Here is a 27,522-nt window from a genome sequence, read left to right as displayed (position 1 = left end):
TTAGAAATAAACAGGCCATGCAACTGATCTTGTTTACAAATAATAATACGTTGTATTTCTTTTTTAGTGTTTCCATCTGACATCAAGGCAATTAACAAAATATTAAAAATTCAGTCTCATATCACCCATGGAAGGCAGGCTTTATTATTCGTATATTACAGATGGGGAAACTGAGGCATGAGACAGCAGCACAATCAGGAACACAAGAGAATAGATCAGCAAAGGACAACCTTAGTTAGTGAGTGGGCCGCATGAGTGTCCCTCCAGCTCAGTGGACCACAAGATTGTCATAACCAAGACGTTCTCCTGGGAGACCTGCACATATGTAGTTTTACTAACTGCACGTGTACCTAGAATTTGTGGGGTGTGCCAATTGAACCGCAATAGCTTTCTAATTGGATACAAAGGAACAGGTCTAATTGGATGCAAATTCGATAGCTCTCACAATGCTGTGTACAATCAGCATGACTTCATTTCACATGACTTTGCTTTAAATCAGGGGTGGGCAAGAGGCAGTCAACGGGCTAGATCCTGACCACCAAGCCACCAGATCCCACCCAGGGCCACCTCTTCAGAATCTTTAGGCAGAGAGTAGTTCATGCTGTGCTCTGGATGCTAGGAAGGGGAGAGAGAGGTTTCAGGGGCTCCTCCCCTCCACCCCAAAAAAAATCTCTTGGCTCTCATTGACATCTCTTGGCATGATGTACCATGGGGGAGGGAGGGGAAAGAGCACTGCAAACTGCTTGTGCCCACAAACAGAGCCCCAAGGACTGTATTAAGGCCAAGGGCAATATGCAGAGACTCCCTTTCCCCCCAAAGGAACATGCATTGCACAGAGACATCCATGCTGGCCCCAGAAGCTGGCCACTTTGAGCAGTATCCAGGGCACAGCAGAGAAGAAGCCCACCTTAGGGTCCCACTTGGTTTCATGACACTGGCAACCCAACGGATCCTGGGGGGTCATAGCCATCCCACAGGCCAGATTTTGCTCACCTTTGTCCTGCACCCTTTTCTTGAAATAACTGTTTTATAGATATCACAACTTTATATGACTGAACTTTGTTTTTTCTGACTTGGAATATAAGTAAAATGAAAATGACTGGATCAGCTAGATGATAATTTAGAAAATACTTATTTTCCAAGATAACAGACATTTTGTAGTCCTTTTTATGTCTGGAAATACAACAGTGTTATCTGTTATCTGAATTAGAGACTAAAGTACCTTGCTCACCTATAGGCATTACTGGTTCCAGTACATTCTCAGTATGACTGGGAAAGCTCGGTGTCACTGGAGTGTATGTTAATTCTGGGTTACTCATTGTAACCACTGGATTAGTACTGACAGGATTGGGCTGGATAACACTGACAGGAGTGGAGGTTGGAGAAAGAATCAAGTGCTGGACTGGGTCTTGGTATTCTGAAAGGTCAATTCTCTTCCCCAGGCTCGGTCGAGGAGGCTCACATGTTGTCAGGTGATGATACATAGCAAGTAAACTTTCTCCTAGACACTTCCACCTGCATGTGAAAACATAATCACAACATAACCTTATTAACATTTAATTAATCTATTTATACATTAGTTCTTGCCACAAAGACTAGAGTTAAAAACCTCTTTGTTGCAGGACATAAGAATTACAATTAAGATGTTCTACTGCAGAAGATTACAATTACTGAGGGCATCCAACGTGATTTTATCAGTATAAGAGACATAGATACTCATGGGGTCAAACTCTGCCGCGCCCCTGAAAAGTTTGCAATTATTATTTTTGGCATCCTGTCACCTGGCGATTTCAGTTCAGTAGCAAATGTCTCATGGCTTTTGCTTCCTGTTTGGAACATGCTGTAGAACCAAAGAGCAGGATCAACCTTATCACAATTACAGCATTACTGGGAACAAGATATCTATGTTAAAGAATCAAGTGTAACAGAAGGAAAATGAAGCTCACAGTATGCTTCACTCCGAGGCTGGGTCTACACTAAAGGGGAAAGTCGACGTAAGATATACAATTCCAGCTACTTTAATTACATAGTTGGAGTCAAAATATCTTAAATTGTATTTTCAGGCCATCCATGCAGTGGGAGGATGATGGGAGCAAAAGGTGACACTGATTTCCCTTACTACTCGTGAGGAGCAGGACTACCAACACGAGGGGGGGGGAGGGCGGCGCGCACTCTCAGTATGAATCAGCATGTCTTCCCTAGTGTAGACATGGCCCAAGAAGTGTTAATTGCAGAGGAAATTGCCACACCTAAAAACCAAAAACATTAATCTAGTTTAATATGAACCATTTTCAGGTATAGCATTATATTCAATGGAAAAAGCCAAGATTTTGTCAGCCTTTTGCACAATTAATAGTAACCTGCTCTGTAATGGGGCTACTTGCAGAGCAACCTACTATTCAGAACAAATAAAGATGCAAATACAGAATCAGGTCCAAAATAAGATCACAGAAGTCTCTAACACAGGTATTTTAAACAACAGATGCACTAACAGGTTTCCTAGACTATCCAAATACACAGTAAAACATTTTTGTAGAACAATAATTTGATTATAAATCTCCATTATCCAAATAGTAAAAATATTAAAAACACAAGTTGAAAAAGTTTAAATTCAGATGTAAACCAATTAAAGCAGGAAAATTTCAATTTTTTTTTATTCCAAGATATCCTAAATTTTGCTATTTCTTCCTAGTTCATACATTAGTTTTGTTTTAGCAGGTTTTAATAGATATGTATCAACTTCAATCTGGAAACATGAATAGAGTCAAACTCCTTATAGATTAGTGAAACTTTAAAAAATAAATATATGAGGAGAAATGCATGCTAAAGAGATTCCAATGCATCACGGCTATGACCTTCTCAAACAAAAACAGTAATGACTCACGTGAAAAAGGGAATTGGCTGGACAAGCTTAAGATCTGGTACTCTCTCTCGCACCATGAGAGCCTGCCTCTTCCTACGCAGCTCCAATACTTCATCTATGATAGCTCTTGTTTCAGCTGCACTCACAGTCACATCATGGATTGACATATCACTGAGAAGTGGTAAGAAAGGAAGACAACAAAGGTAGTTTTATTTAGTATCAAACAGATTCATTTACGATTCTCCTCTAGCGCAGTATACAAAAACAACAATCACATATAAAAAAAACACATAAAAAGTTGTTCATAGTTCATTCTAAAATTGGATGGTTTGAGGAGATTCCTTTTAGGACCTGTCTCTTTGAGGAGACACTTTTTAGAAAGTGAAAGATGACTAGAAAAGCAGTGAAATAGCTAACAGCAGCACTTTGTTATAGTTGAGAAACTCCTTTGTTTCATGCTCCCATTTTGAGCAACTCAAAAGTTCCAGCAAAAATAACGTCTGAGGTTGAAAACTGTCTTGCAGGTTTTCAATCCAGACGTGTCTGAAAAATATTTATTCTAAGTTTTTGAGATATCAGACAGTGAGAAAAAAATATCATAAAATGCTTTGCTGAATATATGTGCTTAAAACTTTGCTAATCATGTTGTAAGTACCTAACGAACCAAAAGTCTGTATCAGAGGCCTTTACTTTGTATATCTAAGCCACGTTGTAAAACAAGATCATCCTGCCTCTAAGAATTGCAGGCTAGCAAGCTATCTCTACATTAAACTTCTACTTTAAGATTCCCATGTAGGTCTGTCAGCCTTTCTGCTCTTCCCCAGCACACACTCCACCTTAACTATGTAAGATTATTTGAATCTGTAACTGTATGCCTGCAAAAATTCAATTTTCAAATCAACAGTTTGCTATGCCCAAAATAAAAAAAAATATTAAATGACTCTCTCAGGATACTATAAAAAGCCAGTGATACATCTGGGTCCCTTTTGATGATCCACCATACTTCATATTTCAAAATTTGTAAGCTATGTATGGTGCTCAGAATGTGAAAAGCTTTGAATGCCTCAATTAACTGATGTGCACCAAGACACATATCCAGTACTCCCTCTAAGTTTTTCCATCCATGAGCGGAGTGAGTTTTGTCTAGTGCACCAGTATTGAGATCATGTGTGCTTATGCAGATGTGGCACCCACCAGTTACTAACAAAAATCCAATATATATATAATTAAATGTTATGGAGGAAGAAGAAGGAGGAATACTAAAATAAGAGAAAATTAACAAGATGCAAGACTTTAACTATTTAATATGAAATCAAATAAAAAGAAAAGTAATACCAAATGGCTACTGAAAAATTTGCATTATCTTATTAAAAAAGGTGTCTGCTCTTGTTGTCTTTGCCTGAAAATTAGAGTTGAAGGCACTGGAACTAAGCAGGCAGGGACTGGGTTGGGCTGTTGGGATAGAGGTTTTAAATTGTTTTCAACTACTGCTTAAATGTTATTTAATGGGCTCATTTCTGAACAGTTTTTGTGCACATATTGCTCCCTATTACCCAAGAAAGAGGATTTTTTTCATATTTCAGTTCTATTTACATATCTCAAATCTTTCAGATAATTTGTTTTGCCATTCATCAAAGCTGGTGTGATTCAGCTCTTGGAAAAGATTGAGGAATGAAATCCTTCTTCACATCTTATTCATTTATTTTTATTTCTGCACCTAAGTAATGTCTGAACAACATAGGTGAACAGCAAGCTTAAGCCTTTTAGCACCAAGTTATAGTGCAGTCTCATTCTCAGGTCTGAATTGCTCACTCTGTTTTACGGGTGCTTCCTACCTTGTGCTCTGAATCGGCGCCAAGCACCTGGAGTTACCTGGGTGGAAGGAGTAGCGGGACAAGGAAGTGCCACTTTTACTCAAAGCAGCCCAACACATGGGACTGCCTGGGAGGCAGAGTGGAGATGGTGTGCTGTTTCTATTTGCAGATACACTCACTGATAGCCACCCAGCTGCTGGAGCTGGCTGAGAAGAAGGAAGTGCCCTCTATATGCACAGCAACAGCAGCTGGAGCTGCCTGAGAAAGCTGGACTCAGAATAGACTCTTCCTCTGCTTCCTGACCCCCTTGCTGACTCCCCTCACTCCTTATTCCCCCACACCTTACCTTTTCCCACCTACAGGATCAGGACTCAGAAGGAGACAGCTATGGCTCCACTAATGAGGTGTGAAGTTCATAATTTCTTCATGCATGGTGCTTTATAGCAACGGTACCTAACCCCTGGGCCATGGCCAGGCTGCAAAGCTCTGTTGGGCCACAGAGGCTATGGGGGTTGGGGTACATCCTGTCTGTTGGGAGAGGTGTGTCCTGCCCTGCCTCTCAGCCAGCCAGCCAGTGCCAGGCAGGGGCGGAGTCTCCTCCTAGCTGTGAAAGAGCGCTTCATTCCACGGCTGGAAGGAGACCGCAGCCCAGCCCAGCAATGGCTGGCTGAGAGGCAGGGCAGTACACGCTTCTCCCAACAGCCACAGTGACGGAATACATTAGGTGTTGTAGCCTAGCATCGAGGGCCACCACCACGCAGGCAGCAGTGCAGGGTTAGGTCGGGGGGGGGGGGGTAGGGCAGGCACGTGGGGCTCTAGGGGAGGGGCTAGTGCTGTGGAGCTCCTGAGGCTGAGCTAGTAGTGGGGGAGGGAGGGGTTCTGCCGGCAGGGCTGACCCTGGGGGAGGAGGTTAGAGGGATTGGTTGCAGTGGGGCTCTGGAAACAGGATGCTGGTACTGGAGGAGTCTGGTGGGACCTCTAAGGGACGAGGGACTGGCACTGAGGTGTTTGGAATGGGGAGCTAAACTGGGAAGCTTTGAGGGTGGGAGGCTGGCACCGAGGTTATGAATAGGGGTAGTGGCGGGGAGGGGGGCTCATGGGGTTAGGGCTGGCACTGGGGGCTGGGCTTTTGGTGGACAGGCAACATTTTATCTGCATGTTTGCATATTCATCATTTGTATAATGAACATGCAAATATGAAAATACCAGTCCGCCACCTCCCACTTTAATTCATCCACATAGCACACACACAATAAGGCACTGCGGTTATCCACATATACAGCAACATCAACTGTCATGGATGCTCAATCAGACTGACAAATTTCTTGAGTTTTGTTAATGGATAGTGTTAGATTGGGAGTAAGGAGACCTGACTCTGCTACTGATCTGCTGGTGATTCTAGGTTAATCATTTCAATTCCCTGTATCACTACGTGTTTCACCTTTTAAATTATTAAATCTTCAAGGCAGGAAGAAGTCTCTAATTATAGATTTGTACAATGCCTAGCACAATGGAACCCCAACCTTTGTTGAGGTTTCTAGCTATTATAATAATATAAATAATAAAGCAATAAAGTATAGTAATGCAAAATCTCAATCAGAATGTTGCAATAATTAAGTTTTCAGAATTAATATAAATAAGACAAAGACTCACATAATCTTACAGGATTCTTGCAACTTAGATACTACAGAAGCTTACAAAACTAATAACAGTATACAATTTTTACTGAACACAGTGTACGTCTTAATATATTGACTTCAGTGGCAGCTGGAGCTAGTCCCAAGTCAAACTCGCTGCAAAGGTAATCAATGCGTGATCTCAATTAGAAAAGGTAATCCTGAAAAAGTCAGGCAATGGACATGAATGTAAATATTTCCATTATAATTATATATAAAAGCAAAGTAACATAATGAGGGTTTTTTTTAAGTCTGGGAATTAAAATAAGTTTGGAAAAGTTTGAATTATCTTATAGCATCAAGTAAATTAACATGGACAATACTGCCTAACTCAGCATCAGGTTTGATTTCTGGGGGGATATTTTTACAAGACAAAGACTACTGAGTACAATTACATTAGTTTAAATAGTTGGATGTCAATAGCCTTTTTAAATTACATCTGTCCTAAAATTCTAATAAAGGAACTACAGGATGACTAAGAATGGCATTCACCATTTGAGGAACATCCTTAAGGAGTCTTTCCTGAGACAAGGTTGCTCCTGAAAAATCTTCTCCTTTAGTACCAGTCCTTTGCTGTATTGACAGTCTTTCTCCAGAGCTTTGCAGATAAAATACAAACATGCTAATTGAGGGAAACAGAAATAAAGAGTTATGGACAATTCGACACTTCGTATCATTCAAAAATTCCAATTTCTGGGTTTCATATAAACAATTAACAAGATTGTTAAGATTTCCAAATGGACAAGAAATATTTCTACAATCAGTGTTTTGTAATTCTTACAGCAAATGGCTAAATACATGGAAATACAGTTAAAATAACTTACCAGAAACCCCACATTAACTTATCTTAATCAAAACCTCACATTCTCAAGTTTTAGCCCCTAAAAAGAAATCTTCAACTTTGCTATTCATCTTACGGTCATTTTCATCACATATTGAGTTCAAATTTCCTATTTCTGAAAAAACAGAAAGTCCTTTAATGTTTTTACATTATCCCTTAGTATTTATCATGATTGCTGCATTACAAATTGTATTACAACAAGAAAGGCCTACATTCCTTACTCAAAGGAGTAATCTCATCAACTCCACTAAGATTATTCTCAGGAGGAAGGCCTACAGAATGAGGCTCTACATCTCCAATTTACTTCTAAGCCTTCATTTGCATTGGTTCATCCACCACATAAAATCTGAATTTCAAAACAGAGAGCCCCTTATATCAACTGCTGCATAATTAACCATCCTAGGCTATGAGCTATATTGTAGTTGTATACTCAAACCCTGGAGGTAACTTGCTAGAAATGAAAACAAAGACAAAGACCATGCACAAGACAAAGAGAGGTCTACAAGAAAGCTTCTTGCAGAGCTCTGAGATATAACAGATCACAGCTCCAGATGACACTTCCACTCTAAACCCTGTTGTGGAGCAGAAAATAGATTATTCCTGACAGAATTAAATGTTCTTTCACATAGAGACAAATATCCTACTATCAGTAAAAAAAAAAGGTATTAAGAAAAACTTCATTGCAATATTTGCTGTTTAATTTTTATCTAAGTTCAGTCAATTCTTGCTTAAGTAGATTTTAGAAGTGCCATTCATAACTTCAGACTGGTGCCAAATCATCTCTTGATGTACGGTACAGAGGAAAGAGAAGAAGTGGCTAGGCTATCCTGTTCTTAAGGACTAGAATTGCATGGAGAGGATTTAATGCTGCATCGCTCCATTTTTGAGACCACAAAGAACTTTCCTAAGGAAGAGATATTGTAAACAAACAGGCAGCATTATATTGTGCAAATGTAAACAAATTTGTCGGTTCTAAAACTTTCATGGCAAACATATTGCATTACAATACTTGTATTAGGGGAACTGAAAAATACTATTGTTTTGTTTTTACAGTGCAAATATTTGTAACCAAATATACATATAAAGTGAACACTGCACATTTCATATTCTTTGTTGTTACTGAAATACAAATATTTGAAAAGGTAGAAAACATCCAAAATGTTTAAATAAATTATAATATCTTATTTTAATCATGCAGTTAATTGCAATTATTTGTAATCACAATTAATTTTTTTTAATGGTGTGACAAATTTAGTATCCAACATATTTTAATAAAAAATTTAAATGCTGTTCTTGTGAATTTTTAATTAAAACCATCAGAATCTTGTATCCAACCAGAGATACTGAATTTAAAAAAAAATTACCCCAAAAAGATCCTTCCTTACAGTCTGCTTCATGTTTTCTACAGAAAAGCATATCCTTTGGGGAATTCAGAGAGAAACACAATTCAACTCATTATCCCTGATTTGAGCTATTGGGTTTTTTTAACACCACTTTATCTGTTGCATTTCAATCTTCCTTAAGAAACTTGCAATATATAATAATCTAATTATTTCCATTTTTAGATAAGTCATAGGAATTCTGAGAGAGAAAAGAACAGAATAAAAATGTTTTAACAGTAGTGAGTATGATGATGGCTTTTAGTAAACAGAGCAGATAGAAATTTTTTACCAGAATTAAAACTAGTTAAAAGTCAATATATGTCATCACAAAACACTAATACACTACACGCTCTTTAAAATGTCAATACATTGCATGTTTAAAATATTGTGTCTGTAAGACTGCATCACTGTATTGTTCTAATCAAATGAAATTTTACTTAACTTACTTACAAATATTGTAACAAAAATTCAGAACTAATGGCGCTTACTTGTATAGTCACTGAGCGTGTACAAAACTGTGATGAGGTTATCTAAACAAGGCCAGTGATCAGGATTACATCTGAGTCCTTCTTCAAAAGCATGACGTGCCAGTGGCATACGGATTAGTCTTATTGCCACACGACCAATTTTATACCACAGGTTGACATCAGTAGAGTCTAACATTACAGCCTTGAAAACATAACAAATATCACATCACATATACGTGCATATTCAGACTGTCTTATATTGGGGCGGGCAATAATTTTTGGAGGGGGGCCATTCCAAGATTTTGGAAAGTGGTCAAGGGCCAAGAGAGAGTTTGGATGAAGGAGGGGGTTGTAACCTGGGTCAGGATATTGGAGTGTAGGGTTAGGGAGAGAGTCTTTTTAATGAGCTAGTGATATCATCAGCTTTCCATTTATGCCCAGTACCAATTATTGTTCTGCACCTGGGCCTATTACCAATTAGTGTTTTGCTCTCTCAGCCCTGTTTGTGTCAAGTTCTGTTAGCTGGGGCCTGCCTCTTGCTCACAGCTTAGCCATAATTTTTTCCATTGTTTGCTAGGCCTCAGACCAGGCCTATGCTGCATGGGCTTATGTTTTAGGCCTTCATCTTACTACAGGAGGTTCCAAAGAGGATGGAGAGAGGCTGCTCTCAGTAGTGAGGATGGCAGAACGAGGAACAATGGTCTTAAGTTACAGTGGGGGGAATCTAGGTTGGAGATTAGGAAAAACTATTTCCCTGAGGGGTGTGAAGCACTGGGATGGGTTCCCGAGGGAGGGGTGGAATCTCCATCCTTAGAGGCTTTTTAGTCTGGGCTTGACAAAGCCCTGGCTGGGTTGATTTAGTTGGGATTGGTCCTGCTTTGGGCAGGGGGCTGGACTCAATGACCTCCTGAGGTCCAGCCCTGGGATTCTATGGTTGTTTCCAGCCAATAAGGAGCTCAGGATTGGGCTATGGGCTGGGAGATCACATGGAGCCTCCCCATCTCTACAGAGCAGAGAGCTGCACAGACTGTGCTTTAAATGGTGGCAGCTGTGTGCCTAAAAGTGGCAGGGTGGTCCGTGGACCAGATCCGGTGGCTTGGTGGGCCAGATCTGGCCTCCGGGACATATTTTGCCCAGCCCTACCTTATATACAGTCTGCATTTGCTAGAGTCGAAGTTTATGATAGAACACTATTGTTCTTTGGAACTGAAATGGTGAGCAATACCATATTTATTACCTAAACATATATACGATATATGCAAATCACTTACACAAAAATGTTGAAGGTCTCACAACTCTACATCAGCAAGACTAGTAAATACTGAGACTCCTGTATTCAAACTGCACTATACCTCTAAGTAGAACTCCATGGCTGTCTCCAGATCATTTCGTTGTGATGCCAACTGCGCTAGATTTTTATAGGTGGAATATTTTAACATCAAACCTGGATGTTTCAACCCTTCTTTCTCATCACCAGAGAGAACTGCCTGAAATTTGTAAATGAAACAAGTGTACCAAGAATTATAAACAACAGCAAACAATCTGCCAAATGACAACTAACTTTTCATTTTTAAGTCATCCATGGCCAAGACATAATGATACAAAATGCAATAAAGATGTAGCTATCTTTCACTTTGGTTCTCTGAATGTCACTGACCTCTCTCAGAAGACGAATCTCAAGCAGCTCATGGTAAGCTTTGGCAGATTCTTCAAATCGGTCATGTTTCTGAAGGTCCAAAGCTTTGTGATACAGAGCAAAAGCTTCTGCTTCCTGTATGTCAAAATAACAAAACAACATAATCACTACAACTCAATGCACAAGTAACACACTCTACTTATTTTTCTATTAATTTTTTATTTAATATTCTTCAGAACCACCAAGGAGAATTATTGCAATACAATTAGTGATTTTAAGAAAATACAGTAAAACCTGTGTTATCTGGCATGCTCTGGGATGAGGGCATTCTGGTTATCTAAAAATTCTGGTTATCTGAAGGTGGTACGGAACCTTTTTGGAGCTGCGACCCCTGCACCGCAAGGGCCGCCAACTGCCCAGCCCAGCTCCCAGCCGGCTGGATCACAGAGGTGTGCCACGAGGCTGTGCCCAGGCTCGTGCTGGCTGGTTCAAAGCTGCCTGTTGCACGACCATGCCCAGCCTTGAACTGGCCGGATCAAAGCTCAGCGTGGTTGCACCAAGCCCCTAAGAAATCTGCCAGTTTCTAAAGTTTTCCGGACAGTTAAGTGCCCTGTATGTTCAGGAGCTTCAGGGGGTAGCCAAGTTAGTCTGTTACAGAAAAAAACAACAAATGTTCTGGTAGCACTTTATAGACTAACAAAACATGTGGATAGTATCATGAGCTTTCGTGGGCACAGCCCACTTCTTTAGATGAACGAAGTTATGTGGCAGTCAAAAGCAGTTTGCCTGGGGAAGGGAGGAAACCCTAGGCTTAACACCATGTGCATATTATGGTCATTATTCAGGAAAATAATTATGTCAACCCCTATTTAGGAAAGTACTCATGCACATGTTTAACTTTAAGCACATGCTTAAGTCCCATTAGCTTCAGTGGAATAATAAGTATGTTCCTTCATTGATGAGTGGTTCTTACCCTGGGGGTAATTACCACTTCAAGGGTAATTTGACATATTCCAAGGGGTAATGAACTGGTCCAGCAACACACACTTCTGATAAATAGAACATTAGCAAAAAGTAAAATTACTAACTGAATTAACACAAAGTAATGGCGACAACTGTAAATTGTTTAATTTACTTTATTCAACAATATTTTATTATTGTTCCTTCCAAGGTGATGTAGCATGAGTCATGCAGTAAGAGTGCGCATTGCAGCACACCTTGATCTGATTTGCATAGACATGTTCAATCCTGTTCAGCTCCTATAAACCACTGGCAAACGCAATGAAAGATTATTTTCAATTTAGCTTTGGTAGTGAAATATCTCTCTATAATGTCATCTGTTATTCCAGAATCCTGAGTCTGCTCCACTAGGCCAATTCCCCCTACCACTAGTGGTGGAGCAGCACCTTTGAGGAAGGGCTCCAGGATTTCAGTTGATAGTGGCAGCGCCACTGCATCTTGTTACCTACTAGCGCACCCCTTCCTCTCTGGAGCCAGGAACTACCCCCTCCCGTACGTGCTCTTCCATTCATGCCAGTTCCCAGCAGCAGTTCAGGCTCCTGCCTGCAGAGAAGGGGGGCATACACCGCTGGAGGCAACAGGGGATGGTCTGATGCTGGAAACACCCCTTCTTCCCCCGATTGTCTGCTGTAGGCATCGAGCTTCTCTACCTCCTCACCCTCTCTACCTCCCCACCCCCAGGATTCAAGCAGGATGGTTACTCAAGTCATAGGGCTGTCACCGCAGCCTGCCAGCAGCTCAGCTGCCCAGCCCCCCTCCTTCCCGGTACTCAGGGAGGCAGGAGCCACGCCCTAACCCCATACACACCCAGCCTCCTCACACACACCCTTGACCGAGACACCAAACCCCTAGACTCCTCGTACACTCCCTCCACCAAGACCCTACACCCCCAGCACACTTTGGCACCTCTCCCCTGGCCAGACACCCTGACCCCAGCCTGCTCCTGCACCCTCCCCTGGCCAGATAACTACTCCCAGAGAGAAGATTTGCCAAGTGTAGCGAGCAGGGGGTGCAGCCCCTCAGTAATAGCTAAAATACAGCTGTTATTTGAGGTAAGTCCATCATTATTAATATTTAATTGAATTTTGAATTAATTACAAATTAATGTGCTGACTTCTCTTTGGATTGTAAAAGAGAAAAGTAATTTTTAAAATTTAGTTTTAGAGTAATATACGTTAACTCATTAGTTCGAGCTAGGTAGGGTAATCAGGGCAACCGGAGTTGCAAATGAAGCCCAGGATTTAAATATCCCAGGCTTCATTTGCATGTTCCCGGGCGCCACCATTTTTAAACCCCCCTTAGTCCGAACTCCGTGCCCACAGCTACATGCGGCACGGAGTAAGTAGTTCGAATTAGAGATCCTAATTTGAACTACCGTTACATTCCACGAGGAGTAACGGTAGTTCGAATTAGGATCTCTGTTTCAAACTACCTACTCTGTGCCATGTGTAGCCGAGGGCACAGAATTCAGACTAAGGGGGATTTAAAAATGGTGGCGCCCGGGAACATGCAAATGAAGCCCGGGATCTTTAATCCCGGGCTTCATTTGCAACTCTGGCAGCCCTGATTACCCTACCTAGCTCGAACTAACGAACTAGTGTAGACATACCCATGCAGAGGCAGCAGTCCAGAGTGGCAGCAGCCTCAGTCCACAGGAGGTCCAAGCTCCCAGCGGACAGAGGCTGGAGCTTGGAGCAGCCTCTGTCCATGGACAGCCCATGGTGAACAAGGACCCTCCATGAGCAGAGACTGCTTCATAGTAACCTTCTCTGCACCCCAACTCCTGTGTTACTCTGACAGAGGCAGCAGCATGGGGTTGGGGCAGGTGGCACTGAGGAACCAGTGCTGGGGGGGAAGTAGCTTTTAAGTCATCTGCCCCCAGCAGCAGCTTCTGCTTCCCCCCACCTTGCTGCCTCTGAATGTGAGTAATCAACTAGATTAATTGATAGGCCTAGTCGACTACTCATTGACATCCCTAATACGTGGTTACAGTTTCACATCCCTCTGCTACACTGAGTTCCATATGGGCAGCCTCCTGCATTTGTAACACCTTTATTATATAATAGAAATGTAAGAACTGAAACAGGCATTACAATTGCCATGAAGAGTTAATAATTAAAGTAACTTTGAAGGAGAAAGAAAACAATCGCCAACTCCCAGACACAGAAAAATAAATGTATCTCTTCAGTTTATAAAAATATAACTATAGATGCGCATCCAATGCTCCATTTGCCTTTCCCATAATTAAAAATCAAACATAAAAAAAGGACTGACCATAAACATTAGAGAGACAGGGTGGGAGGAATTTTTTTGTGGGGTGGGGGAGCCAACATCAGTTGGTGAAAGAGAGTTGTCAAGCTCCTACAGAGCTCTTCTTTACAGCTATCCTTCCACTGCAGACAATACCCATAAATATGTTCCCCATAGCTGACAACCTCCTTAACAAGCAAAACAAAGAGAGGAAAAAATGGGATGTGCAGTGAGGATGTTAAGGACTAGCTAGTATCAGATAGAGGCAGCAAAGAGGGGGGGAAGAGGGAGCACTTCAAAGCAGCAGTGCTGCAAATAGCCCGTACCCGGTCTCCGTGTGGCGCTGCCCCTTTGAAACGCCGCCACGCTGTTTGAAAGGGGCAGCGCTGCACCAAGCTGACCCTGGGTTCCATGAGGTGCTGCCTCTCTGAAGCCCTAGCTGATCCCGGGTTCTGGGGAAATGCTACACAGAGCCTGAGATCAGCGGGGAAGTCCCCAGTTCAGCCTGAACTCCATGTGGCATTTCAAAGCAGCAGTGCAGCATGGAGCATCCAGGCTCTATGAGGGCACTTCCACTTTAAAATGCACAAGAGCCCTCACTGGGGATTCTTGTACATTTCAAAGTTTGCACATCAAGTGCAACCTGGAGTCAGTGGGCGTTCCTGCTGGCCCCACGCTGCATGCGGAATTCCACAATCCTCCTTTGTATTCCTCTGCATTCTCCCCCCTTGTACATTTCAAAGGGGGAATGCAGAAGTGCCTATCTACTAGTTGAGTAGTCAATGGAAATTCCATTGACTGCTTGACTACCAAATTAACATCCTTAATGTGCAGCATCCTCAGTTGATTAACAAACCTGGGCTCTGGTAGACGAAGTAGAGGGAGTTCCAGAATCAATGACTTCTCACAGAGGATGCCCTGCCAGCAACACCATCTCACTTATTTTGAGGAAGAACTTGAGTTCCATTGTTCTCAACTCTAGTAGCCGATCAGAGACGTGATCTCTACTTTAATCTCTAATCAATCTAGCAGCCAATATTTGGCCTACTGGATCTCTCTTCTATCTTTCCCTGTGTCATTGTTACCTACATGTATCACAACATCAACACTGCACCTCCAACATTGCAAATAAGTCTGCCTAGATGTCTGGAGAGGAAGAAAGACTGACACCTACCATCAACCAGCTCTATAAACAATTACCATAGTGGTTTACGCTGTTAGTTCTGCTAACAAAGATGCCTGTGGCTCTGGTTGTCCCCAGTTCCCCCCTTTTGATTTTCTGATTTTCACCAAGACCAATAGGGGTTCTGTCCACTGAAGCATTGATCATTCCTAAAATACTGGTATTGATCAGGATAGCACTGAAAAGTTACCATATTACATCCAAACAGAGAAATGCCACTAAGCTGAATGAATATAAAGCCTGGCAAAGTCAATTAAAGATACCGTATATACTCAAACATAAGCCATTTCTTTTCTACGCTTCCTCTCAAACTTACAGAGAAAAAATGTTAAAAATACACTGACCCATTTATAAGCCGACTCCAGAGTACAGACTTCCAGGCCCAGCTCAACAGTATCAATGCAGGCTGAGGGGCAAGCAAGCTGCAGGCACGGAGCCTCTCAGCTCCCATTTACTTCAGTTCACTGTTCCCAGCCAATGGGGGCTGAGAGGCTCCATGTTGGCAGCCAACAAGTCCTTCAGTTCACATTACTTCATGAGCTGCGGGATGAACCCATTCATAAGCCAATCTCCACTAATCACAGCGGGACTTTTTCCAGAAAAAATTGGCTTATGAATGACTACATACAGTGCACACTCTGTTTCCTCTTGCAATAATCTGTACACATGACACACTTATAAAGAAACAAACTATACTCAAACTAGTTATTTATAATTACATTCCTGAATAAGATATAAACTGCAGGATAAATCAGGATCTTGAACTTAGCCTCTTTAAATTTGCTTAGTCTCCCTAACTAACATGACTGGAATGATTCACAAAGCAGAGACACTGAGATCATTCCTATCAAAATGTCTTCAGTTTTCATCAAAAAGTAGAGTCAGGCAAATTAGCTCTTCCAACATCCAATATTTCTTCATCTCTTCAGTAAGCAAACAGGCAACTCAGCTCCTCAGCTCATGCAACTTACTCACAAATAAGCCAGACAGATGCACTGCACACCATTTCAGTGGAGTCATAATGGCATACTCAGGGCGGAGTTTAGGAAATGAGAATATTAGCCTTCACCATGGAACCAAAAATTATGAGAGAACAGTCCAATGTCTGGAGCATAGAACGTATCAAAAGAGATTCACTGTCAATTTTCCACATTTTGAAAATTGTTCTACTTACTTGAGCCTCTTTTGTCTGTGTTTTATGACTTTTGAAGGTACCTTCATGCTCATCCTCAACTGTGGAGCTGGCATTCAATGCTGCAATTCGGATCTAAGAATGAGAATCAAGAAACAGTTACGAACATGAAATTCATATCTGGCACAGCTTCTCATTTCATTCTCGTCTCCAAAATTTATCACTTCTTTCTCTCTCATTACAAATCTCACAATAAAATTCATGCTAACATGGAAAATATATGAAATTATTACTACTTCAGTATATAATAGTTATTTTATCCATCACCAACAGAAGAATATGACAAGCAAGCCAAAGAGAGCTCGTTTAAAGGCAGGAAAGGAAAGTCAAACCATCCCTAGGAATCTTGGAACTGAAGAATGGTAAATTAAGGAACTACACTGTTACTACAAAGATAATTGCTGAAAAGGCAATGTTCTAACTGTGCCATGTAACACTCCACTAAGAGTGGATAAGTCTTGGAATAAAGAAATATAGAAAACTGGGTTTGGTTTCTCACATCATGTGCAAAAGGATTTTAAGCAACATGAGGCATAGAGATCCTGACGGGGGTGCTGCATGGGGAGTGCGGGGCCCAAATGGACACTTGCACCGCTTTTTCCCAAGTGGCGGCCCAGCTGAGCGGCACAGAAGTCAGCCGAACTCCATGGTGGGAAGCAACAGTGCTGCCCAGAGGGAATAGCTAGGGGGCAGGGGCCTGGACGAGCATGCGTCTCTGACGTCAGAAAAGGGCGCCGGATTCAAAAGGAGGAAAGCGGAGCAGACACAGAGAAGACAGAGAGGAGAATGGAGGAGGCGGAGGACAGCGAGAGAGAGAGTGAGAGACACACAACAGGAGGAGGATAAGAGAAACACAGAGTGAGAGGCAGGAGGGGGAGAAGAAAAAGAGAGAGAGATGGAGAGGCAGGAGACGGATGAGAGCTGAGAGAGAGAGAGAGAGGACGGGGCAGTAGGAGAAGAGAGAGAGAGGCCGTTTGCACCGCTTGCTTCCGTGCGGTGGCCTGGCTGAACAGTGCAGAAGTCAGCCAAGCGCCACGGCGAGAGGCGAACAGGGGCGGGGCAGCGATGTACACTCCCAGGGGGCAGGGCCTGGACAAGCATGCATCCCTGACCGAGACAGAGGAGAGCGAAGAGAGAGTGAGAGGCAGGAGGAGGAGGAGAAGAGAAAGGGAGAGTGAGAGACAGGAAGGGGAGAAGAGAAAGAGAGAGACAGAGAGAGAGGCAGAAGGTGGAGGAGAGCTGAGAGAGAGAGAGGGAGGCAGTAGGAGGACGTGGGGGGGAGAGAGAGAGAGAGAGAGGTGGTACGAGAGACTGGAGGGTCAAGAGAGAAGACTGATGTGGAGGAGAGACCTGAAAATCCTGTCTTATGATAGGCTAATTGGCTAGTCTTACCATATTCAGCAAGATTCAATGCGGTCTTCCACTACAATCATGTGGTAATGCCAGTCACAAATAGGTCTGAAAAGCAAACAGGGATTAAAATTATATTTACGATAAATGGAGAGCATTTATTATTATAAATATATATTCATTATTTACCATTTAATTGGAAATTTTCACAAGCAAAGGATCTTACCATATAAACAAGAATTGACAATAATCTTAAAAACAATTGTAAATAAAGTTCTAAAATAATTAAGATGAAAGAAAATTCAGTTGTTCCTTATTTTTGCTTTTAAGGCCTTAAACACTAGGGGTACGTCTAGACTACAGGCTTTTGTCGACAGAAGTTTTGTTGACAGATACTGTCGACAAAGCTTCTGTTGACAAAGAGCATCTAGACTACATCCAGTTCTGTCGACAAAGCAAGCCGCTTTGTCAACATGACAGCATAGACATAAAGGACAGTGTAGATGCAATAATGCATTCTGTCAGCAGAACTCTGTCGACAAAAGGCGTTATTCCTCGAAGAATGAGGTTTACCGTCGTCGACAAAACTGCTGAGGCAGTGTAGATGCAGGTATAGTTTTGTCCTACCCCTGGGAATAGCTGGGGCCACAGCTACGCAGCTCTGCTGAGGGAGTGGGCGGGAAAGAAATACTTCGTGCACACCTTTGCAGGCATACACCTTATAGGGAGCCCTGCTTATAACAATCACAGAATCATAGAATACTAGGACTGGAAGCGACCTCGAGAGGTCACTGAGTCCAGTCCCCTGCCCTCATGGCAGGACCAAATACTGTCTAGACCATCCCTGATAGACATTTATCTAACCTACTCTGAAATATTACCAGAGATGGGGATTCCACAACTCCCTGGGCAATTTATTCCAGAGTTTGACTACCCTGATAGTTAGGAACTTTTTCCTAATGTCAAACCTAAACCTCCCTTGCTGCAGTTTAAGCCCATTGCTTCTTGTTCTATCCCCAGAGGTCAAGATGAGCAAGTTTTCTCCCTCCTCCTTATGACACCCTTTTAGATACCTGAAAACGGCTATCATGTCCCCCCACAATCTTCTCTTTTCTAAACTAAACAAACCTAATTCCTTCAGCTTTCCCTCATAGGTCATGTTCTCTAGACCTTTAATCATTCTCGTTGCTCTTCTCTGGACCCTCTCCAATTTCTCCACATCCTTCTTGAAATGCGGTGCCCAGAACTGAACACAATATTCCAATTGAGGCCTAACCAGCGCAGAGTAGAGCGGAAGAATGACTTCTCGTGTCTTGCTCACAAAACACCTTTTAATGCATCCCAGAATCATGTTTGCTTTCTTTGCAACGCCATCACACTGCTGACTCATATTCAACTTGTGATCCGCTATAACCCCTAGATCTCTTTCTGTCGTACTCCTTCCCAGACAGTCACTTCCCATTCTGTATGTGTGAAACTGATTGTTCCTTCCTAAATGGAGCACTTTGCATTTGTCTTTATTAAACTTCATCCTATTTACCTCAGACCACTTCTCCAATTTGTCTAGGTCATTTTGAATTATGACCCTATCCTGCAGATTAGTCGCAACCCATCCCAGCTTGGTATCATCTGCAAACTTAATAAGTGTACTTTCTATACCAATATCTAAATCATTGATGAAGACATTGAACAGAGCCTGTCCCAAAACAGACCCCTGTGGAACTCCACTTGTTATGCCTATCCAGCAGGATTGTGAACCATTAATAACTACTCGCTGGCTGCATCTAGATTGGCATGATTTTCCGGAAATTTTTTTAACAGAAAAATTATCCGTTAAAAGCATTTTCGGAACAGAGCGTCTAGATTGGCACCAACGCTTTTCCGCAAAAGCACTTTTTGTGGAAAAACGTCCATGGCCAATCTAGACGCACTTTTGCGCAAAAAAGCACCGATCGCCATTTTCGCCATTGGGGCCTTTTTGCGGAAAACAAATCTGAGCTGTCTACACTGGCCTTTTGCGCAAAAGCTTTGCACAAAAGAGACTTCTGCCTGAACAGGAGCAGAATAGTATTTCCGCAAAAAGCACTGACTTACAGTAGGAAGTCAGTGCTTTTGGGGAAATTCAAGCGGCCAATGTAAACAGCTGGCAAGTTTTTCTGGAAAAGCGGCTGATTTTCCGGAAAAACTGGCCAGTCTAGACATAGCCTCTGAGTATGGTTATCCAGCCAGTTATGTACCCACCTTATAGTAGCCCCATCTAAGTTGTATTTACCTAGTTTATTGATAAGACTAATGCAAGACCGTATCAAACACCTTACTAAAATCTCGGTATACCACATCCACCGCGTCTCCCTTATCCACAAGACTTGTTATCCTATTAAAGAAAGCTATCAGATTGGTTTAACATGATTTGTTCTTTACAAATCCATGCTGGCTGTTCCCTATCATCTTGCCACTTTCCAAGTATTTACAGACATTTTCCTTAATTACTTGCTCCATTATCTTCCCTGGCACAGAAGTTAAACTAACTGGTCTGTAGTTTCCTGGGTTGTTCTTATTTCCCTTTTTATAGATGGGCAGAATATTTGCCCTTTTCCAGTCCTCTGGAATCTCTCCTGTCTCCCATGATTTTCCAAAGATGATAGCTAGAGGCTCAGATACCTCCTCTATCAGCTCCTTGGTAATGTTATATGGTATATGTGTTATATGGTATATTTGTCAACTGTAGATTCATGTATAATGAAAGAATACTACTAAATATAATCCCAACATTACATATGACATTGAAAAAACATCCAAATTATTAAATCAACGTTAAGGCTGCAGCATTAAATGCAACACTTAAGTGTCAGAAAACGACAAAGATAAAGTTGCCTCTATAACCACAACTCTGCCTTTTTTCAGTGCATTATTATAATCTAACTGCACCACTGCATGCCATTTTTTTTTTTTTTTTTTTTTTTTGAATTATGGAAAAAGCCCTGCTTTGAGAAAAGGACCTATTTCCTGCCTCTGTATTGGCAATAGAAGGTCAAAAATCTCTGTTTACAGATGCATTTCTGGGACTAGAACCCAATTCCATCTCCACAACAAGTGTCTGTTGCCAGAAAACAAGGAAATAGTCATTCTGGGGCTCTAACTGACCGACTACTTATAATGAGCAGGCAAGCCCTCTACACTAGCACTCCCATGCCTACTGTTGCTTATTTTTATGAAGCTGAACTAACATTTGTATCAATGGGGGACTTAAAAATAACTTTCCCTATACAGAGAGTACATGGGCCAATGACAACACAGAGTCTCTGTCACCCATCTTCCAAAACCAGGAGTTTAGAGCTGCATACCCACTGAACTCTAAAAAAATAATTATTCAGCAGTTAAAAGAAGCTAAACTTCTATGACAAAGCCTGAAAACTGATATTCACATGTAAAATCAGTTATTTTTCATTCAAATTAAACCTATAGTTTTCATTCTATTAATTTCTTGAAGTATAATGTAAATAATGGTAAAAGAATGTGAAATGATTTTGTACATTTTTTTCTAAATTTTCACTGCCATGAGACAAATCACTCACATTAGCAGAAATAAAAAAAGACGACACGTGCAGGCTAAAAACAGTCTTTTATACTGTAGATCATATTAATAGCAAGACAAGTCCAGAATTAAGCATAGTAGGAAGCAGTAGGTGTACTGAACAATGAGCTGAATTAATTCAGACATCATTGATGAGCACTTTCACATGCAAAGAAAGCATGTTTTTACTTTAATGAAACTCATTCAAAAATGGTCACATTTTACTGGTTCACTCACATGGATTTTTCCCCTCAACTAAAGTTTCTGTTACTTGTATTTATATTACATAGACAACTACACAATACTATATTGTACATTTTCAGAGCTTTTCAGAAACATTAGTTAATAATGCTACAAAATCCCTACAAGACACACACATATTTTCCCCATTTAATACACGGGGAAAACAAAGGTCTGATTTTCAGAAGCTAAGTAACTAGAGATGGGCAAAATTTTCAGTCTGAATTTTTTTCTTTCAAAATGTCTAACTTTTAAAAATTCAAAAACACTTTAAATTGTTCAAAACAAAATAGTTTGATTATATCAAAATAAAATATTTTGTTTCACCCAAAAGAGGTTTTATTTTTTAATTTGCTTTTTTTAAAAAGGTTTTGATTTAACATGAAACAATTATTTTTCCATTTTTTAACTTGCCAATTAAACCAAAAAACCCGGTTTTCACCTAGATCTAAACTGAACATCTATGACTCCAAATTAAATTACCACCAGCTCTTAAAAAAAAAAATAGACTGCACAGCCCAATTCAATGAGATAAATATATACCTAACTTTAAGTAAATTTACTCAAACGTAAGTACCCGGCTAAATTAGGGCCATAGTGACTTGCAAAGGTCACACATCAAGTCACTGGTAGATAGGGTGACCATGCATCCCATTTTGGATGGGACAGTCCCTAAAGTTCTCCCAGCTATCCTGGTTTTTTTTGGTTTTGTATTTTTGGCAAACTGGGCATTTGTATTGTTTGCTCTTGCCAACTGATCATTAGATGGCAAGAGCATAAGAACATAAGAACGGCCGTACTGGGTCAGACCAAAGGTCCATCTAGCCCAGTATCCTGTCTACTGACAGTGGCCAGCACCAGGTGCCCCAGAGAGGGTGGACCGAAGACAATGATCAAGCGATTTGTCTCCTGCCATCCCTCTCCAGCCTCTGACAAACAGAGGCCAAGGACACCATTTTATCCCCTGGCTAATAGCCTTTTATGGACCTAACCTCCATGAATTTATCCAGCTTCTCTTTAAACTCTATTATAGTCCTAGCCTTCACAGCCTCCTCTGGCAAGGAGTTCCACAGGTTGACAACACGCTGTGTGAAGAAGAACTTCCTTTTATTAGTTTTAAACCTGCTACCCATTAATTTCATTTGGTGTCCTCTAGTTCTTCTATTATGGGAACTAATAAATAACTTTTCTTTATCAGCCCTCTCCACACCACTCATGATTTTATAGACCTCTATCATATCCCCCCTCAGTCTCCTCTTTTCTAAACTGAAAAGTCCCAGTCGCTTTAGCCTCTCCTCATATGGGACCCGTTCCAAACCCCTAATCATTTTAGTTGCCCCTTTCTGAACCCTTTCCAAGGCCAAAATATCTTTTTTGAGGTGAGGAGACCACATCTGTACACAGTATTCAAGATGTGGGCGTACCATAGTTTTATACAGGGGCAGTAAGATATTCTGGGTCTTATTTTCTATCCCTTTCCTAATACTTCCTAGCATCCTATTTGCCTTTTTGACCGCCGCTGCACTCTGTGTGGAAGTTTTCAGAGAACTGTCCACGATAACTCCAAGATCTCTTTCCTGATTTGTCGTAGCCAAATTAGCCCCCATCATACTGTACGTATAGTTGGGATTATTTTTCCCGATGTGCATTACTTTACACTTATCCACATTAAATTTCATTTGCCATTTTGTTGCCCAATCACTCAGTTTGGTGAGATCTTCTTGGAGTCCCTCACAGTCTGCTTCTGTCTTGACTATCCTAAACAGTTTGGTATCATCTGCAAACTTTACTACCTCACTGCTTACCCCTTTCTCCAGATCATTTATGAATAAGTTGAAAAGGATTGGCCCCAGGACTGACCCTTGGGGTACACCACTAGTTACCCCTCTCCAATCTGAAAATTTACCATTTATTCCTACCCTTTGTTTCCTGTCTTTTAACCAGTTCTCAACCCAAGAAAGGACCTTCCCTCTTATCCCATGGCCATGTAATTTACACAAGAGCCTTTGGTGAGGGACCTTGTCAAAGGCTTTCTGAAAATCCAAGTATACTATATGTACCGGATCCCCGTTGTCCGCATGTTTCTTAACCCCTTCAAAGAACTCTAATAGATTAGTAAGACAGGATTTCCCTTTACAGAAACCATGTTGACTTTTGTCCAACAAATTAAGTTCTTCTACATGCTTCACAATTTTATTCTTTACTATTGTTTCGACTAATTTGCCTGGTACTGAAGTTAGACTTACCGGTCTGTAATTGCCAGGATCGCCTCTAGAGCCCTTTTTAAATATTGGTGTCATGTTGGCTACCTTCCAGTCATTAGGTACGGAAGCCGATTTAAAGGATAGGTTACAAACCACAGATAATAGCTCAGCAATTTCCCATTTAAGTTCTTTTAGAACCGTTGGATGAATGCCATCCAGTCCCGGAGATTTGTTAACATTAAATTTTTCTATTTGTTCCAAAACCTCCTCTAATGACACTTCAATCCGGGACAGTTCCTCAGATTCATCACCCACAAAGGACGGTGCAGATTCAGGAATCTTCCCAACGTCCTCAGCCGTGAAGACTGAAGCAAAGAAATCATTTAGTTTCTCCGCAATGGATTTATCATCCTTGATTGCTCCTTTTATAGCTCGATCATCTAGGGGACCCACAGGCTTTTTAGCAGGCTTCCTGCTTCTAATGTACTTAAAAAACATTTTGTTATTTCTTTTTGAGTTTTTGGCTAGCTGTTCCTCAAAATCTTTTTTTGCTTTTCTTATTACATGTTTACACTTGATTTGACAGTGTTTATGTTCCTTTCTATTTATCTCACTAGGATTGGACTTCCACTTCTTAAAAGATACCTTTTTGTCCCTCACTGCTTCTTTTACATGGTGGTTAAGCCACGGTGACTCTTTTTTAGGTCTCTTGCTCTGTTTTTTAATTTGGGGTATACATTTAAGTTGGGCCTCTATTATGGTGTCTTTAAAAAGTTTCCATGCAGCTTTCAGGGATTTGGCTCTAGTCACTGTGCCTTTTAATTTCTGTTTAACTTACCTCCTCATTTTTGCGTAATTCCCCTTTTTGAAATTAAATGCCAGGGTGCTGGACTGCTGAGGTGTTCTTCCCACCACAGGAATGTTGAATGTTATTATATTATGGTCACTATTCCCAAGCGGTCCTGTAACGGTTATATCCTGGACCTGATCCTGCACTCCACTCAGGAGTAAATCGAGAATTGCCTCTCCCCTTGTGGGTTCCTGCACTAGCTGCTCCAAGAAGCAGTCATTTAAGAGCAAATGGGATAAATGCCTAATTTTACCAAAAAAAGTGGACATGCTCCCTAAGGAGAGCATAGAAGAACATTTGGGAGGTGGGCAAGCTGCAATGGGCCTAGTCCTAGGAGTTAGGCCAACCCCATGTAGGCAACAGGGACATCGGACCAGTCCCATGTGGTATCCTATTTTTCCTTTGGGAAATATGGTCACCCTATTGATAACAAAGATGTTAAATGGTTAACCCTGTAGTGTCCACAACCAGTTCTGAAACAGCAGCCCCTATAGTGCCTACTGCTATAGCAAACTAGCCCCATTCAACCAGCCAAATAGCCACATGTGGTTAGCGTGTTAAGCGGTAAGCCTACAGGTAAGCATGAAGCCTACAGGTATGCTTATCAATTAACTAGCTGTTCTCAGTGAATTCAGGTGGAGGCCAGCCACAGTCTGCTGAAGCAGCTCTGGCCATAGAGTGGCTGGTGGACCGGGTGGCAGTACCCCTTAAGCACTTCCTAACTGGTAAACGCAGGATTAGAACTCAATAGCTTGGCTGATATTGCACTAGACCTACCATTGCTATAAAGAAACACAGGCAGCTGGTAATCAATTTAATTCTGCATTTTCCTCAAATATAAATGTTTTAATAACAGTTAAATGCTCATAGAGGGAGAGAAATAAAACTGAAAAACAGTTTTTGTACTGACATATCTATGCCAGTTAAGAGTGTGGTATTTACAATGATACAATTCCTAATATGGGCACAACTATTTTATAGCAGAATAATGCTTCATGGGAACAAATTATAACATTGTACGTATTTTTATGCTAGTATAACTGAATTCACACAAAATGGTTTATACTGCTCTAAGTATATTAGCATACCTAGTATAACAACACAGTTAAAGCAACTTTTATGTATAAGACAAAACCTTAGGCATCTGCAGACTTTGTCTTGACAGATTCCCTCAATGTAAGAGTGCTCCTTTAAATTTTCCAACTTAAAACTCATATATGTACTGCAAGAATACATGTATTTGTTTCACACCTCTCCTTAGATGATTTCAAATAGAAATCAATTTTCTAATTCTAATTTACTTGATAATTATTTATGCTCCATTTTCATTTTGCAGTTCTCTTGTGAGTTTCATGGCACATTCTCACAGCAGTTATTTTGGGTTTCATGCATTAAAAGGGAATATTTGTTTAAAGACAGCTGTTTTCAGTGGTTTTAAAAAAAATGTGAAATGTTTCTATCAGATTTAAGAAACGTTTATTCTTCCAAAATCGCAGTTTTCAACCACATGCTAACAGGGATAGTTTCTACAAGCCGTGCACACAGTGCCAACGCCCAGAGCAGGGCTGAGTGTCTTCCTGACTGCAGGGGAAGACAGTGGGGCTATGTCTACACTGGCGTGATCTTGTGCCAAAGCTATGCAAATCAGGCTAAGCGTGGAATATCGCCGAGCCTCATTTGCATATCTAATGAGCCGCCATTTTGCGGAAGAGGCTCTTGCACAAAAAGGCGCTGTCTATGCTGCCCCTTCCTGTGCAAAAAAAGCCCTCTTGCGCAATGCTGTCACGCTGATTATTTTCAAGAGGGTTTTTCTTGCGCAAGACGGGGCAGTGTAGACAGCGCCTTCTTGCGCAAGAGCCTCTTCTGCAAAAATGGCGGCTCATTAGATACGCAAATAAGGCTCGGCGATATTCCACGCTCAGCCTCATTTGCATAGCAGTGGCGCAAGATGGCGCCAGTGTAGACATAGCCTAGATGTATGTAGGAGGGGTAGACTGGGGGGAGGAGCAGATGCACAATCCCTTCCATCTCCTATATGAATAGAGGTGCAGGAGCGGGCCAGGAGGCTCTCCCCGGCCACAGGCTGCGGGACATACGGGACACGGTAACGTGCAAGCGCTAGACCCCGCGGCGGTTACACGTGAGCCCCCCAGGGGCGGGGCCGGCAGCCCCGCCCGCGCAGTCCGCGGGGAGCCGGCGGCTTGGCCAATCCGAACCCCGCCCCTCCCCCCTCGGGGGGAGGGGAGAACCGGGCGCTTAACCGACACCGCTGGTGGCGGTTGTGTCGGTTAAACGGTTCTGGCGCCGGACGACGCTGTGGGCCTCGAGAGGCAGGGACCGCTCGCCCAGCGCCCCCCCCGACGAAGCCGATGCCGACCCGGGGCTCCAGCAGTTCCCCACACAGGGAGCCAGGCAGCACCGAGCCCCCCCCACCCCGCGCAGGGCCCGGCAGCGCCCCAGCCCTTCGCGCAGCCCCGTGCCGGGGGGGGGCTGCTGAGGGGAGCCTCACCTGCAGTCTCCACGGCAACCTCCTCCCCGGCCCGGGAGCCCTGCCGGCCAACAAAACGCCCGCTCATTGGCTGGACGGCGGCTCCCCACCCAGCCAATGGAGACGCGCCCGGCTGCCGGCGGAGGGGGCGGGAGCGCGCCCCGCCTCTCCCTCCTTCCCTGCCTCGGGCACCGTCAGCCGCGCGCGCGCGCGAGGTACCGCGTCATGGCGTCGCCCTGCGGACGTGACGTAGGCGCGCTTCCGGCCGGGCCCGCTGAAAATTCGGCGCAGGGCGAGGCGCGCTGTGGGAGCCCGGCCTCGCCCCGCGTGGCCCGGCTCACCCCCCCCCCCCCCCACGCGCATCCTCTCAAGCGCTGCGCTTTTCTTTCCTCTGCCCCCCGCTCAGCTGCGCCCAGGGGCGCTCCGGGCCCCGCTACCTGCACGGCGCCGCCACCCCGCCGCGCTGCACCTCCCCCGCCTCGCCACTATCGC

The 27,522-nt window shown here is 42.5% G+C and overlaps 1 protein-coding gene across 5 annotated transcripts in view; it reads right to left on the bottom strand.

Moving 5' to 3' along the window:
* The window catches only part of CABIN1 (calcineurin binding protein 1), a 257,070-nt gene extending 229,759 nt beyond the window's left edge, over positions 1 to 27,311 (bottom strand). For 2 of the 5 annotated variants that reach the window (XM_075897953.2, XM_075897955.2), the window contains exons 1-9: positions 27,052 to 27,239; positions 17,717 to 17,782; positions 16,307 to 16,399; positions 10,701 to 10,814; positions 10,396 to 10,530; positions 9,065 to 9,245; positions 6,846 to 6,975; positions 2,885 to 3,034; positions 1,232 to 1,515 (exon numbers count right to left, since the gene is read on the bottom strand). In XM_075897953.2, coding sequence (XP_075754068.1) covers positions 1,232 to 1,515; positions 2,885 to 3,034; positions 6,846 to 6,975; positions 9,065 to 9,245; positions 10,396 to 10,530; positions 10,701 to 10,814; positions 16,307 to 16,399; positions 17,717 to 17,719 — 1,090 coding nt within the window. In that variant the 5' untranslated portion in view covers positions 17,720 to 17,782; positions 27,052 to 27,239. The other 3 variants (XM_089775176.1, XM_075897954.2, XM_075897952.2) reach the window with 3 other exon arrangements.
* Positions 27,312 to 27,522: the final 211 nt, after the last annotated feature.

Source organism: Pelodiscus sinensis, chromosome Z (genome assembly GCF_052426305.1).
Source record: "Pelodiscus sinensis isolate ZL-2025 chromosome Z, ASM5242630v1, whole genome shotgun sequence".
In the NCBI taxonomy this organism is placed as follows: Eukaryota; Metazoa; Chordata; order Testudines; family Trionychidae; genus Pelodiscus; species Pelodiscus sinensis.
The sequence above is the reverse complement of the archived record's forward strand: the minus strand, read 5'-3'. Positions and strand labels throughout refer to the sequence as shown.